Raw genomic sequence first — 16,901 nt, forward strand, 5'->3', positions numbered from 1 at the left:
GGACCTGCATGTCATCAGCAGAGTGGGAGGGGGATTCCCACAGCTACCTGGATTACACCTCCTCCCTCGCTGCCTCCTGCAAAACTGCTATCCTGTATTCGCAATTTCTCCACCTCTGCCGTACCTGCTGCCAGGAGGACCAGTTCCACCACAGAACACATCACATGGCCTTCTTCTTTAAAGGCCACAACTTCCCCCCCATGTGGTCGATGATGCTCTCCAGTGCATCTCATCCACGTCTCACACCTCCACCCTCAAACCCCACCCTTGCAACTGCAACAAGTATAAACCCCCCCCCCCCCCCCCCAGTCCTCACCTTCCACTCCACCAACCTCCATATACATTGCATCATCCTCTGGCATTTCTGCCAACTACAAACAGACCCCACCAGGCATGTACTTCCCTCCCCAACCCAATCTGCTTTCCACAAAGACCATTCCCTCTGCAATTACCCGGTCAGGTCCACGCTCCCCCCCCCCCCCCCCCACCCCACCCCCCCCCCCCCCCCCCCCCCCCCCACCCCCCAACAATCTACCCTCCCGTCCTGGCACCTTCTCCTGCTACCACAGGAATTGCAAAACCTGTGCCCACACCTCCCCACTCACCTCCATCCAAGGCCCTAAAGGAGCCTTCCGCATCCATCAAAATTTCTCCTACACATCCACCAATGTCATTTATTATATCTGTCGCTTCCAATGTGGTCTCCTCTACATTGGGGAGACTGGACGCTTTAGGGAACATCTCTAGGACACCCGCACCAACCAACCCCACCGCCCTGTAGCCCAACATTTCATCTCCCCCTCCCACTCTGCCGAGGACATGCATGTCCTGGGCCTCCTCCACCGCCATTCCCTCACCACCCGACACTTCGGGACCCTCCAACCCCAGGGCATCAATGTGGACTTCACCAGTTTCATCATTTCCCCTCCCCCCACCTTATCCCAGCTCCAACCTTCCAGCTCAGCACCACCCTCATGACTTGTCCTACCTGCCAATCTTTCTTCCCATCTAGCCGCTCCACCCTCCCCTCCGACCTATCACCTTTACCCCCACCTCCATCCACCTATTGCACTCTCAGCTACCTTCTCCCCAGCCCCACTCCCTCCCATTTATCTCTCCACCTTCCCCCTGCCCCCCAGGCTCACAGCTCTATTCCTGATGAAGGGCTTTTGCCTGAAATGTGGATTTTCCTGCTCCTCAGATGCTGCCTGACCTGCTGTGCCTTTTCAGCACCACAGTCTCGACTTTTCTTTATCAGTCATGGCATACGTTATGCCATACAGATGCATGGCAGATGCAGTTTAATGTGGATAAATGTATGGTTATCCACTTTGATGGCAAGAACAGGAAGGCAGATTACTACCTAAATGGAGTCAAGTTAGGTAAAGGGGCAGTACAACGAGATCTGGGTGTTCTTGTACATCAGTCAATGAAGGCAAGCATGCAGGTACAGCAGGTAGTGAAGAAGGTTAATAGCATTCTGGCCTTCATAACAAGAGGGATTAGATTACTTTACATTAGATTACTTTACAGTGTGGAAACAGGCCCTTCGGCCCAACAAGTCCACACCGACTCGCCGAAGCGCAACCCACCCAGACCCATTCCCCTACATTTACCCCTGCACCTAACAGTACGGGCAATTTAGCATGGTCAATTCACCTGACCTGCACGTTTTTGGACTGTGGGAGGAAACCGGAGCACCCGGAGGAAACCCACGCAGACACGGGGAGAATGTGCAAACTCCAGACAGTCAGTCGCCTGAGGCGGGAATTGAACCCGGGTCCCTGGCGCTGTGAGGCAGCAGTGCTAACCACTGTGCTACCGTGCCGCTTGAGTATAGAAGCAAAGAGGTTCTTCTGCAGCTGTATAGGGCCCTGGTGAGACCACACCTGGAGTACTGTGTGCAGTTCTGGGCTCCAAATTTGAGGAAAGACATTCTGGCTATTGAGGGAGTGCAGCGTAGGTTCGCAAGGTCAATTCCCGAATGGTGGGACTATCTTATGTTGAAAGACTTGGAGCGACTGGGCTTGTATACCCTTGAGTTTAGAAGACTGAGAGAGGATCTGATTGAGACATATAAGATTATTAAAGGATTGGACACTCTGGAGGCAGGAAACATGTTTCCGCTGATGGGTGAGTGCCGAACCAGAGGACACAGTTTAAAAATAAAGGGTAGACCATTTAGGACAGAGTTGAGGAGAAACTTCTTCACCCAGAGAGTGGTGGCTGTGTGGAATGCTCTGCCCCAGAGGGCTGTGGAGGCCAAGTCTCTGGATACTTTCAAGAAAGAGTTGGATAGAGCTCTTAAGGATAGTGGAATCAAGGGTTATGGGGATAAGGCAGGAACAGGATACTGATTGAGGATGATCAGCCATGATCATAATGAATGATGGTGCTGGCTTAAAGGGCAGAATGGCTTACCCCTGCACCTATTGTCTATGTGAGCAAGGAGATAGCGTCGGGAGATGTCCAGAATTTTGGTGCCACCACTACCTGGAGTTCTGGTCACCGCACTATAGGAAGGGTGTGATTACACCGAGGGGGTGCATTGGAGATTCATCAGGATGTTGCATGGGATGGAGTGATTTGGTGATGAAGAGAGGCTGGATAAGTTCGGGTTGTTTTCTTTGGAGCAGAGAAGGCTGGGAGGGGACATGACAGAGGCCTGTGAAGGGTTAGGGTGAATAGACAACAGAGATCAGAGTGGTGCTGGAAAAGCACAGCAGGTCAGGCAGCATCGGAGGAGCAGGAAAAATCGACGTTTCGGGCAAAAGCCCCTTCATCAGGAATGAGTGAATTGAGAGCAACTGTTCCCTTTAGAAGAAGGGTCATTAATGGCGGGGAGGAGGTCAACATTTTAAAATGAAAGGCAGGAGGTTTAGAGGGGATAGGAGGAACACATTTGCACCCAGAGGGTAGCAGGGGGTCTGGAATATTCTGTATGGGAGGGCAGCTGTGGCGAGAAACCTCACAACCTTTAGTAAGGTACTGTACTTGGATGAGGTGGTTATGGGCTGAGTGTGGGAAGATGGTGTATACTTACTAGCAGTGAAGATTCGATGGACCGAAGGACCTCTTCTATAATGTCCGGTTAACCTGTGTGTGTGTGTGAGAGAGAGAGAGAGAACCACTTTCTTAACAGAACACCATCTGTATTTACCACTTTATGTATTGAACATTGTAGTGACCTGGAACCCAGCTGAACTGAAGTTTCACTTTCACTATCCCAGTGCACAGAGGCGGTACCGAACCCGTTGTAAGGGGGAGCTGGGGGAATTCCCGGCTGAAAGGTTTACCGAGAGGCCGGTATCTCAAGCCTTTTGTTTTGTTGCTGCTTTCCCGAAGACAGCTACAACTCCTGAGCAGCGTCTGTCTGTGTATGTGTATGTGTGTGAGAGAGAGAGAGCCGGTCGCTGTCCTCCAGCAGAAACAGGTCAGTGTCTATTTCCCGGAAATTGTAGCGACTCAGCGTCTGGATTACAGAATTGTTCTCTGTGTTTGTGTCTGAGGAGAAGGGTCTTGGGCTTTCAGGAGCATCTAGACTCTTTTTCAAAATGTTTACAACCCCCTTCCTCCCTCCCCCCCCCCCGCTGTAATCTGGCCCCATCATAATTAATACAGCCTTTTTCTCGTTATACTGTCTCACTCTTTGCTGTTTTCTGTTTGCTATCTGCATCCCTTCCAGCAGATTATTTTGAATTCTGCCACCATCACTGTATTCTCAGCTGAAAACACGCACTTATTTTTTTTTTAAATGACGCCTTGCTCCTCGGTCATTCATCCAACCGGCCGTTTCACAGGAGCTGGGCTCACCTTTCTCACTCAGCCCCGTGGGTGGGCTGTGCGGCGTCAAGAGGAAGGGAAAGGAAGGCAGGTCCAAGTCAGGCATTCAGGAGGGGGGAATTAGATGGTCATTTGAACCGAAAAAAAAGTCCAATGAGACTGAGTCACACCGCTCCCCAGCAGTGTCGGGTGCCAGCGCGATGAGGTTGTGAGGTTTCTCGCCACAGCTGCCCTCCCATTCAGGGCTGGAAGAGTTCCAGGCATTCTGTGTTGCTAACTGCTAGGAGCCAGTATTGTGTCCAAGCCTGGATTCTCACCACTTAATCCCCAGCGCTGTCTACTTTCTGTCCCTCAGACAGGGCCCCTTTGATCCCACTCACTTTTGGAACGTTGCTTTCCTGGGACGATACACAACCCAGGGTTCCTGATGAAGAGTTTTTGCCTGAAACGTCAGTTCTCCTGCTCCTCGGATGCTGCCTGACCTGCTGTGCTTTTCCAGCGCCACTCTCTCGACTCTGACCTCCAGCATCTGCAGTCCTCACTTTCCCCATGCATATATATATATATATAAAAGCCTGGACCATGTACACATCCAGGGCTAATATATATGATCCAGGACCATGTACACATCCAGGGCTAATAAACACAGCCCAGGACCATGTACACACCCAACACTAATATACACAGCCCAGGACCATGTACACACCTAGGGCTAATATATATGATCCAGGACCATGTGCACACCCAGGATTAATATACACAGCCCAGAACCATGTATACACCTAGGGCAAATATATATGACCCAGCACCATGTACACACCCAGGACTAATATACACAGCCCAGGACCACGTACACACCTAGGGCTAATATATATGACCCAGCACCATGTACACATCCAGGGCTAATATATATGATTCAAGACCATGTACACATCCAGGGATAAGACACACAAGCCAGGACTATGTACACAACGAGGGATAATATATACAATCTAGGGCCATGTATACATACAGGAATAATATATATGACCCAGGACTACATACACATCCAGGGGTAATATACATAATTCTGGACCACATATATCTCCAGGGGTAATATCCTTTCCCTGTGTCGATATACTTGCCCTGGATCCATATATGTATCCAGAGATAACATATTTGTTCTGAAAGCTTGGTACACTTCCAGAGATAATGTACAAACATTAAACCAGTATGGTATAGATGGTATACATGTTCCAGGGCTGAGTATACATGCGGAGATAAAAATGCAGAGACAGCGTCTCAGGACTGGCAATGTGTAGGTGACAGGAGCTGGTGGAACTGAAGCCTGATGAATCCATTTAGAAAGTTATCCAATAGAAAGTTAAGCTCTGTGACCGTGAGCACAAAACTGTCATTGATCATAAAAAAACCTATCCGGCTCACTAATTTCTTTCTGGGAACAGAATCTTTTGTCCTAACCTGGTCTGGCCTACACGTGACTCCAGACCCACAACAATGGGCTTGAGCCTTAATGGCCTAACAAGCTGCTTTGTTTAACAACAATTAGTAGAGTTGACAGTCAGAATTTTTTTTGTCAGAGTTGAAATGTCTAATACTGGAGAGCATGCATTTGAGGTTGGGGGAAAAGTTCGAAGCAGATGTGAAGGGCAAGTTTTTAACACAGACAGTGGTAGGAGTTTGGAACGTACTGCTGGGAGTTGTGTTGGAGGCAGATACAACATGGGCATTTAAGGGATTTTTAGATAAGCACATGAACAAGCAGGGAATAGAGTGAGATGGACCTTGAGCAGGCAGAAGGGATTTTATTTAACATCATGTTCAACACAACATTGTGGGCCTGTTCCTATGCTGGACTGTTTCATGAAATAGGAGAAAGTGAGAACTGCAGATGCTGGAGATCAGAGCTGAAAATGTGTTGCTGGAAAAGCGCAGCAGGTCAGGCAGCATATCCTGGTATAATGTTTGCATCAGTGATAATTTTTATGTGCAGATTATCGAACAGCAATGCTTTTATTTGTAGGTTCTGGGTTTCCGGTGTTCACTTGGCAGGGAATCATTATTGTAGAGGGCAGAGCTCCAAGACAAATAGATGGTTCAATTCAACAGACACTAACTGTGACTTGCTCGTTGAACAGGAATTGTTGGTGCAGTGTTAGATTTGTAGCCCAGATTAGATTTATAACCCAGGCAAAAAATAATTTTAACCCAGGTTAAAGTCTGTGCTGTTATACTTATTCGGTCCACTCCTCAATGAACTGGACATGGATAGTTTGGGTGAATGGGGCTTAATGTAGATTTGTAGGAGGTTATCCATTTTGGCCAGTGGAATAGAAAGGCAATTTATTATCTAAATGGAGAGAAACTTGAAGACTGCTTCAGTGCAGAGTAAGCTGGGTGTTCTTGTGCGTGAATCACAGAAAATTGGTATGCAGAAGGTGAGGAGGGCAAATCGAATTTTGGCATTTATTGCTAAAATGGAATATGAAAGTAGAGAAATCCTGCTGTAACTGCACAAGGCATTAGTGAGACTGTAACTGCATTTGGTTTTCTTAATTGTGGAAGGATGTAGTTTCATTGGAGGCAGGTCAGTGGAAGTTCACTAGATTGATTCCAGAGATAAGGGGTTTGTCTGTGAAGAAAGGTTGAGCAATTTAGTCTGACAGTCTCTGGAGTTTAGAGCGATGAGAGGCGATGTAACTGAGGTACATAAAATGCGAAATGAGATTTGACAAAATAGACATGGAGAGGATGTTTCCCCTTGGGCCAGTCTAGAATGAGAGGTCATAGTTTCAGGATAAGGGGCAGCAGGTTTAAAACAGAGACGCAGAGAAATTACTCCTCTCAAAGGATTGTGAATCTGTCAAATTGACTACCCCAGAATGCAGTGAATCCGGGACATGAAGTATACTTATGGGGGAGATAGATAGGTTTTTAATGAGTAACGGCTTGAAGGATTATGGAAAGTGGAGGTGATGGCCTAGTGATCTTACTGCTGGATTGTTAATCCAGAGACCCTATGTAATGTTCTGGGGACCTGGGTTCAAATCTTGCAATGGTGTATGGTGCAATTTGAATTCAATAAAAATCTGGAATAAGAAGCCAAGCAAATTCATTGCTGATTGACTGGGATTGGGGGAGCGGAGGAGGTGGGGTGGGGGGGAACGTTCACTACTGTCCTTTTGGGATGGAAACTGCCGTTCTAACTTGGCCTGGCCGACATTTGACTCCAAACCCAGAGCAAATTGGTTAGCCATTAATTACACTCTGGGCAACTAGAGGTGGGTACGAAACACTGGCTTAGCCAGACATGCCTTCATTCTGAGAATAGATACAAAATGAACTCGGCAGGAAAGTGGAGTTGAGGCTGAGAGGAGATCAGCCATGACTGGATGAAATGTGGAGCAGGCTAAAGGGGGCCGGCATGGCCTACTCCTTCTTCCTAGTTTTTATATTCAGTTACAGGATATAACCTGGTTTAATCACTCAGTAATAGTATTTAACTTGGTTTAAGATCTCAGTAACAGAGTGTAATCAGTTTAACAATCAGTAATAGTATTTAACCTGGTTTATTCACTCTGTAATAGAATTTAATCTGGTTTAAGATCTCAGTAACAGGATGCAACCAGTTTAAACACTCAGCAACATCAATTAATCTGGCATAATCACTGAGTGACAATATTTTACCTGGTTTAATCTCACAGTGAAGGAATATATCCCTGTTTAATCTCTCAGTAACGGTATTAAACCTGGTTTAAGCACTCAGCAATGGTATTTAACCGAGCTTATTCTCACAGTGGTGGTATTTAACCTGTTTTAAGCATTCAGTAATGGTATTTACTCAGTAATAGGACTTAACCGGGTTTAAGATGTCAGTAATAGTATTTAGAGTCGAAAAGTGTGACGCTATTTTCAGTGCCACAGTTTTCGACTCTGACTCTGCAGCATCTGCAGTCCTCACTTTCTCCCAGTGACAGTGCTTAGCCGAGTTTAAACTCCCCGTAACAGTGTTTAGCCTAGTTTAATCTCTCAGTCATAGTGTTTAGCCTGGTTTAATCTCTCAGTTTGTGGGCGGCATGGTGGCACAGTGGTTAGCACTGCTGCCTCACAGCGCCTGAGACCCGGGTTCAATTCCTGCCTCAAGCGACTGACTGTGTGGAGTTTGCACATTCTCCCCGTGTCTGTGTGGGTTTCCTCCGGGTGCCCCGGTTTCCACCCACAGTCCAAAGATGTGCAGGTCAGGTGAATTGGCTATGCTAAATTGCCCGTAGTGTTAGGTAAGGGGTAAATGTAGGGGTATGGGTGAGATTAGATTACTTACAGTGTGGAAACAGGCCCTTCGGCCCAACAAGTCCACACCGACCCGCCGAAGCGTAACCAACCCAGACCCATTCTCCTACATTTATCCCTTCACCTAACACTACGGGCAATTTAGCGTGGCCAATTCACCTAACCTGCACATTTTTTGGTGGGTTGCGCTTTGGCGGGTCGGTGTGGACTTGTTGGGCCGAAGGCCCTGTTTCCACACTGTAATGTAATCTAATCTAATCTAATAGTGTTTAGCCGAGTTTAAACCCTCAGTAACAGTATTTAGCCTAGTTTAATCTCTCAGTAATAGTGTTTAGCCGAGTTTAATCTCTCAGTAACAGTATTTAGCCAAGTTTAAACCCTCAGTAACAGTCTTTAGCCGAGTTTAAACCCTCAGTAACAGTGTTTAGCCGAGTTTAAACTCTCAGTAACAGTGTTTAGCCGAGTTTAAACCCTCAGTAACAGTGTTTAATGGAGGTTTCTCTCCTGTTTTTACAGACTCTCTGGGCTAACACTGGTGAAGGAAGATGACCCTTTGTGTTCCTTTGCTCTGCGTTCCGCTGCTGGATGTCATTGCTACCTGGACTCTGAACCTGGCTCTGTGTCGCTGGGGCCTGGCTGAGCCAGTGCTGGCTCTCTGGCTGCTCTCGCTGCTGCGTGTAGGTCTGCTGGCTGTCTTGCTGCAGGCCTGCTCGCTTTCCCGGTCCAAGCTGCCGGCCTGGCTGCAGCCCCAGGAGCTCTCCTGGATGCTGCTCATTTCCGGCCTGCTCACTCCGGCCTACGTCAGCCTAACAGCCGCTGCCGGCCTCCCCTCCGCCGAGATGCTGTACGGGCTGCACAACTGGAGCGCCCTGGCCCTCAACTATGCCAGCACGGGCCTGGTCTTCCTCCTGCGCTGGCACATCCTGCCCCCCAGCTCCGAAGGGCAGCCCGTGGGCGAGGCAGGCTCCAAGGCCACCCTGTCCCGACTGCTGGCCTGTATGAAGCCCAACATCGGCCACTTCCTCCTAGTGGCTCTGTTCCTGGTCCTGTCTTCACTGGGTAAGATGGACACTGGAATCGCTGACCGGGCAGCGTCACGTGGGACAGTGGGAACATGGTTTGGCGGGGTGGGGGGGGTGGTTGGGAGGGGGGTTGGTGGGCACGGTGCTGTATTGGCTATCTGCAGCAGTTACCTGGGGGGTCAGGAGTCCAGAGATGGACAGGGCTGCTGAAGAGGGAGCAGGGTTAGGAGGTTCGGTATCATTGGCAGGGTGAAGAATGGGTCAAGCGTGCCAATAGGGAGGGGAATGGGAGTCGGGTAGTGCCATAAGGATCGAGGTGGGCAGGTCAGTCAACAGGCTAGAAGAATAGGTTTGCCAACCATTCGAAGATGGCACCGCCATCAACTCCCATTCCTCTCCCAGGCGGCAGTTGGTTCAGGTAGTTTGCATGCTTAGGCTTAAATTCATCAAACATCCTCAGAAACCACCTTCCAAACCCTCCACCACTGCCAGCAAAAAGGACAAGGTCATCGGATCCATGGGAACGTCATTGGTTCCCTTCCAAGCCACTCACCATCCTGGCTTGGAAATGTATCGCCATTCTTTCAGTGTTGCTGGGTCAAAGTGCCCTCCGGGCATTGTGGGTCTACCAACAGCAGTTGAAGAAGGCATCTCACCCCCACCTTCTCAAGGGGCAACTAGGGACGGGCAATAAATACTGGCCCAGCCCATGAGAAGATAATAAGAATAAACTAACATTTGACCCTGAGATGACCTTCTGACCATTATCTCCATGCTGTTATTATGACTGCAGATTTCCATGTTTATAATCAAAAATTGTGTAGAAACAAAGAAAATATGTGCAGGAGTAGGCCATTCAGCCCTTCAAGCCCATCTCCCTGTTCAGTACTATCACGGCTGAGCATCCAACTCAGTACTTTGTTCCACTTTCTCCCCGATACCATTTGATCCCTTTGGTCCTAAGAACGATATCCAACTCCATCTTGAAAACGTACAATGTTTTGGCTGTGACTACTTTCTGTGGCAGAGAATTCCCCAGGCTCCCCACTCGCTGAGTGAAGACACTTCTCTTCATCTCAGTCCAAAATGGCTGACCCGGTGTCCTGATACTGTGACCCCGGTTCTAGATTCTCTGGTCAATGGGAACATGCTTCCTGTGTTTACTCTACAGCATTAGAATTTCCTCCTCATTCTTCTAAACTCAGGTGAATCTACTCCTAACTGATCTAATCTGTCTTCATAACCTCAGTCCTGCCATCCCAGGAATCGGTTTGAGAAATGTTCGCTGCACTCCCTCCCTTTCCACAACATCCTTCCTCAGATAAGGAGACTCGGAACTGCACACGATACCCCAGATGTGATCTTACCAAGACCCTGTAGAATTGCAGTAAGATATCCCTGTTCCCATATCGAATCCTCTTGCTATAAAGGCCAATGTATCATTTGCGTTCTTCACGGCCTGTTCTACCAATGCGCTGACGTTCAGTGACTGGTGTACAAGAACACTCAGATCTAGATTCGCAAATGTTGCCATTGCTGAAACTCATTGGCTGTTGAGAGCCTCAAACCTGCCTTCATTCCCTTCAGTCTCGACTATTCCAACGCACTCCCATCTGGTCTCCCACGTTTTACCCTTCCTGAATATCCAAAGCTCTGCTGGCCACGTCTTAGCCCACACTGAGTCATCTCCCCTTCACCCCCTGTATATGTAGATTTGTACTTACGATCATGGGCTGGTTATGCTTTGATTTTAAAGTTTTCCCTCTTGTTTCCCAACCCCACTGTCCCCTCAGCCCTCCCGATCTCTCCTTTCCACTGGAGTCTGATTCCCATTTCCCCAGCCCGGAATCACAGTGCTCCTCCAGTTCTGGCCTCTTGATCCACCCCTGGGGGCAGTGCCTTATGCTGCCGAGATCCCAAGCTCTGGAATTCCCTCCTGAAATCTGTCTGTCGGAATATGAAGGGACTGACAAGGGACTGCTTGGTTATCGGGTTTAGACTGGCATGTGAACCAGAGGCTGACATGTTGGAATGATGATAGTCTAATGATCAGTCGCTTGTCGTTAACTGTGTGGGTTAGTGCACTTAAAACCGTAAAACACATGACAGGTTATACATCAGCCATTGCATCAAAGCAGCAGATTTCTGTGCGTGTGCACGTGTTTGTGCGCGTGCGTGTGTGAGTCTGTGCGTGTGTTTGCGTGTGTGTGTAAGTCTGTGCGTGTGTCTGTGAGTCTGTGAGTGTGTGTGAGTCTGTGTATGTGCAGATGTGTGGGTGTGCGCGCGTGTCTGTGTATGTGCAGATGTGTGGGTGTGCGCGCGTGTCTGTGTATGTGCGGATGTGTGGGTGTGCGCGCGTGTCTGTGTATGTGCAGATGTGTGGGTGTGCGCGCGTGTCTGTGTATGTGCGGATGTGTGGGTGTGCGCGCGTGTCTGTGTATGTGCAGTTGTGTGGGTGTGCGCGCGTGTCTGTGTATGTGCGGATGTGTGGGTGTGCGCGCGTGTCTGTGTATGTGCAGATGTGTGGGTGTGCGAGCGTGTCTGTGTATGTGCAGATGTGTGGGTGTGCGCGCGTGTCTGTGTATGTGCGGATGTGTGGGTGTGTGCATGTGTATGTCTGTGTGCGTGTGTGTGTTTGAGTCTGTGTGCGCTTGCGTGTGTGCCTGAGTGCGTGTGAATACACAACTTACAGACTGACTTTCAGGGCGGAGTCACAACATTATGTACACATGACACTAAGAAAGTGAATTCCCTTCGATGTGTGCAGCAGACGTTGTGGTAACATTCGCTATGATCTTGTTGAATGGATCCTAATCTGCACGTACTAAACTGACATGATAAAAAGTGCAATGTTTGAAGTTAGAGTCCCTGGTCTGGGGTTGGGAGTGAGTTTGGGTGGGAAGGTCAGGGATGGATGGTTTCTCAGACTGGTGAAGGGGATTGGAAACAGTCCTGCTTATTATTAGTCAGACTTGGCTTCCTGTGTTCCCAGGGGAGATGGCGATACCCTACTACACTGGCCGGATGACCGACTGGGTGATGAACGAGGACGACCCATCAGCGTTCACCAACTCTATCATTGCAATGTCCCTGATCACCAGCGCAAGGTAAGGAGATTCACCGTGCACGCAATGCTGGCTCACTGGGATTACTCCACTTTACTCATCCCCACTTGGAGTGCTGTATCGCTGGTGATTCCTGTTTGTCAACTAGTGCGCAATATGTGAATCTCCCGGGATGTGCGTTCCCAGTGCTGTCTAACCGCAGAGATCCCAGTTTCCCTGTCTCTCCCACAGTGCTATCTAACCGCAGTGATCCCTGTCTCTCCCACAGTGCTGTCTAACTGCAGTGATCCCTGTCTCTCCCACAGTGCTGTCTAACTGCAGTAATCCCAGTCTCTCCCACAATGCTGTCTAACCGCAGTGATCCCTGTCTCTCCCACAGTGCTGTCTAACCGCAGTGATCCCTGTCTCTCCCACAGTGCTGTCTAACCGCAGTGATCCCTGTCTCTCCCACAGTGCTGTCTAACCGCAGTGATCCCTGTCTCTCCCACTGTGCTGTCTAACCGCAGTGATCCCTGTCTCTCCCACTGTGCTGTCTAACCGCAGTGATCCCTGTCTCTCCCACAGTGCTGTCTAACCGCAGTGATCCCTGTCTCTCCCACTGTGCTGTCTAACCGCAGTGATCCCTGTCTCTCCCACAGTGCTGTCTAACCGCAGTGATCCCTGTCTCTCCCACTGTGCTGTCTAACTGCAGTAATCCCTGTCTCTCCCACAGTGCTGTCTAACCGCAGTGATCCCTGTCTCTCCCACAGTGCTGTCTAACCGCAGTGATCCCTGTCTCTCCCACTGTGCTGTCTAACCGCAGTAATCCCTGTCTCTCCCACAGTGCTGTCTAACTGCAGTGATCCCTGTCTCTCCCACAGTGCTGTCTAACCGCAGTAATCCCTGTCTCTCCCACAGTGCTGTCTAACCGCAGTGATCCCTGTCTCTCCCACAGTGCTGTCTAACCGCAGTAATCCCTGTCTCTCCCACAGTGCTGTCTAACTGCAGTGATCCCTGTCTCTCCCACAGTGCTGTCTAACCACAGTGATCCCTGTCTCTCCCACAGTGCTGTCTAACCGCAGTGATCCCTGTCTCTCCCACAGTGCTGTCTAACCGCAGTGATCCCTGTCTCTCCCACAGTGCTGTCTAACTGCAGTGATCCCTGTCTCTCCCACAGTGCTGTCTAACCGCAGTGATCCCTGTCTCTCCCACAGTGCTGTCTAACTGCAGTGATCCCTGTCTCTCCCACAGTGCTGTCTAACTGCAGTGATCCCTGTCTCTCCCACAGTGCTGTCTAACTGCAGTGATCCCTGTCTCTCCCACAGTGCTGTCTAACCGCAGTGATCCCTGTCTCTCCCACAGTGCTGTCTAACCGCAGTGATGCCTGTTTCCCTGTCTCTCCCACAGTGCTGTCTAACCGCAGTGATGCCTGTTTCCCTGTCTCTCCCACAGTGCTGTCTAACCGCAGTAATCCCTGTCTCTCCCACAGTGCTGTCTAACCGCAGTGATCCCTGTCTCTCCCACAGTGCTGTCTAACCACAGTGATCCCTGTCTCTCCCACAGTGCTGTCTAACCGCAGTGATGCCTGTTTCCCTGTCTCTCCCACAGTGCTGTCTAACCGCAGTGATCCCTGTCTCTCCCACAGTGCTGTCTAACCGCAGTGATCCCTGTCTCTCCCACAGTGCTGTCTAACCACAGTGATCCCTGTCTCTCCCACAGTGCTGTCTAACCGCAGTGATCCCTGTCTCTCCCACAATGCTGTCTAACCACAGTGATCCCTGTCTCTCCCACAGTGCTGTCTAACCGCAGTGATCCCTGTCTCTCCCACAGTGCTGTCTAACCGCAGTGATCCCTGTCTCTCCCACAATGCTGTCTAACCACAGTGATGCCTGTTTCCCTGTCTCTCCCACAGTGCTGTCTAACCGCAGTGATCCCTGTCTCTCCCACTGTGCTGTCTAACCACAGTGATCCCTGTCTCTCCCACAGTGCTGTCTAACCGCAGTGATCCCTGTCTCTCCCACAGTGCTGTCTAACCGCAGTAATCCCTGTCTCTCCCACAGTGCTGTCTAACCGCAGTGATCCCTGTCTCTCCCACAGTGCCGTCTAACCGCAGTGATCCCTGTCTCTCCCACAGTGCTGTCTAACCACAGTAATCCCTGTCTCTCCCACAGTGCCGTCTAACCGCAGTGATCCCTGTCTCTCCCACAGTGCTGTCTAACCGCAGTGATCCCTGTCTCTCCCACAGTGCTGTCTAACCGCAGTGATCCCTGTCTCTCCCACAATGCTGTCTAACCACAGTGATGCCTGTTTCCCTGTCTCTCCCACAGTGCTGTCTAACCGCAGTGATCCCTGTCTCTCCCACTGTGCTGTCTAACCACAGTGATCCCTGTCTCTCCCACAGTGCTGTCTAACCGCAGTGATCCCTGTCTCTCCCACAGTGCTGTCTAACCGCAGTAATCCCTGTCTCTCCCACAGTGCTGTCTAACCGCAGTGATCCCTGTCTCTCCCACAGTGCCGTCTAACCGCAGTGATCCCTGTCTCTCCCACAGTGCTGTCTAACCGCAGTGATCCCTGTCTCTCCCACAGTGCTGTCTAACCGCAGTGATCCCTGTCTCTCCCACAATGCTGTCTAACCGCAGTGATCCCTGTCTCTCCCACAATGCTGTCTAACCGCAGTGATCCCTGTCTCTCCCACAGTGCTGTCTAACCGCAGTGATCCCTGTCTCTCCCACAGTGCTGTCTAACCGCAGTGATCCCTGTCTCTCCCACAGTGCTGTCTAACCGCAGTGATCCCTGTCTCTCCCACAATGCTGTCTAACCACAGTGATGCCTGTTTCCCTGTCTCTCCCACAGTGCTCTGACAGAGTTTATCTGTGACTGTGTCTACAATGTTACAATGACGCGCATCCACACACGTATCCAGAGCTCCGTGTTTCGATCAGTGGTCAAGCAGAAGATTTGTTTCTTTGACACTGAGCACACAGGTAAGGGGGCGGGAGCAACACACACAGAGAAAGGGGGGAGAGTGAGAGGCACAGATAGAGAGGGATGGGGAGAGTGAGAGGCACAGAAATAGAGAGAGAGAGAATGGGATGCAGAGTGAGTGGCACAGGGAGAGTGTGAGAGTGATGGGGGAGGGCATGAAATGCAGAAAGGGAGGAGAGTAAGAGGTACAGAGAGAGAGGAGAAATTGAGAGTCACAAAGAGAGAGGGAGAACGAGAGACAGAGAGAGAGATGGAGCAGAATGAGAAGTACAGAGGGAAAGAAAGGGAGAGAGAGTGAGAGAGAAAAGGGAGAGTGAGAAACACAGAGAGAAAGTGGGGGGTGAGATTGAGAGGCCCTGGGTAGGGGGTGGGGCGTGAGAGAGAGAGGGTGTGGAGAATAAGAGACACTGGGTGGAAGTGTGGGTCACAGAGAGAGAGCAGGGAGAGTGTGAGTCACAGAGAGAAGCCCCTGTCATCAAAGACGACCCCCACGCTGGTTTTAGTCTCTTCCAAGCTATTGTCAGGCAAAAATGTAAATAATTGTACCCACTGATTTTAGCTTCTTCCCTCTGAATGGACCTCTCAAATGTCAAATCTAGTGTAGGCCTTGTTTCTGTACAGCCGTAACTTTGTATCCCCCGCTCTGTTCAATGACCCTCTGATCATTGTGTAGTATGATCTGCTCACAAAGCAAAACTTTTCACTGTATCCATGTACATGTGACAATAACAAATCAAATTAAATAAAAAAAGGAGAAAAATAAGCAGTGATTAGAGAGAGACAGAGAGATGGGGTGTGATTAGAGAGAGAGGATAGAGAGGGAGAGAGAAACAGGCTGTGGACAGAGAGAGAGGATAGAGAGGGAGAGAGAAAGAGAGAGAGAGAGAGAAACAGGCTGTGGACAGAGAGAGGCTCAGACCTGCAGTGATGTTCAGTACAGAAGTATGCAAGGAGATGATGTGCCCCGAGTCATGGTAATTTGTGCGACAGATGATGAGCTCAGGAACACCACAGACAGTGTTTGACAGAGAGCTGGGAGCTTTCAGGAATACTATATTCCAGAGAGGAAGCAGGTTTTGATGCTGTCTCCCTGCCTGTTGCCCAGGTGACATCACATCCCGGATCACCACGGATACGAACACTATGAGCGAGTCACTGACCGAGAAGTTGAGCCTGTTGATGTGGTACCTGATGCGGGCCTTCTTTCTCCTGGTCTTTATGGTCAAGCTGTCCTTTAAACTGACCTTGTTCAGCATCATAGGCATGTTCATCATCAGTATCGTCCCGAAGTACACCGGCAAATACTACCAGGTACATTTACTACTTTCTCATTCCAGTCAGCCAGGCCTACAGCACAGGAATAGGCCCATCAGGGCCGCACTAGCCAACTGCCTAACTATTGTAATCCCATTATCTAGCACTTGGCCTTTAGTCCTGTATCCTTAGGAATCACAAGATGCACATTTAAATACTTCAATATTGTGCGGGTTTCTGCCTGGACTAATCTCAGAGGCGGTGAGTTCCAGATTCCCACCACTCTCTGGGTGAAAAGGTTTTTCCTCATATTTCAAAGTTAAACCTTAAATCTTCCCCTTACCTTAAATCTATGGCCCCCCCCTGCTCATTGATCCTTCCATCAGGAAAACTCTCTTCCTCTGTCCCCTATCTATGTCCGTCATGAGTGTATACACCTCAATCCTGTCCCCACCTCGACCTCCTCTGCTCTGAATCAAACAGCCCTGGTGCTTCTAATCTCCCTTCATAACCAAAACTCTCC

The 16,901-nt window shown here is 49.7% G+C and overlaps 1 protein-coding gene across 1 annotated transcript in view; it reads left to right on the plus strand.

The window, feature by feature from the left end:
- Window positions 1-3,235: 3,235 nt before the first annotated feature.
- tap1 (transporter 1, ATP-binding cassette, sub-family B (MDR/TAP)) overlaps window positions 3,236-16,901 on the plus strand; it is a 30,014-nt gene continuing 16,348 nt past the window's right edge. The window contains exons 1-5 of the mRNA XM_087979757.1: window positions 3,236-3,433; window positions 8,590-9,132; window positions 12,088-12,202; window positions 14,993-15,123; window positions 16,230-16,435. Coding sequence (XP_087835883.1) covers window positions 8,619-9,132; window positions 12,088-12,202; window positions 14,993-15,123; window positions 16,230-16,435 — 966 coding nt within the window. The 5' untranslated portion in view covers window positions 3,236-3,433; window positions 8,590-8,618. The remainder of the gene's footprint in view (window positions 3,434-8,589; window positions 9,133-12,087; window positions 12,203-14,992; window positions 15,124-16,229; window positions 16,436-16,901) is intronic.

This window comes from Chiloscyllium plagiosum, unplaced genomic scaffold (genome assembly GCF_037043375.1).
Source record: "Chiloscyllium plagiosum isolate Xiang-an unplaced genomic scaffold, Cpla_swu_hap1 HiC_scaffold_35, whole genome shotgun sequence".
In the NCBI taxonomy this organism is placed as follows: domain Eukaryota; kingdom Metazoa; phylum Chordata; class Chondrichthyes; order Orectolobiformes; family Hemiscylliidae; genus Chiloscyllium; species Chiloscyllium plagiosum.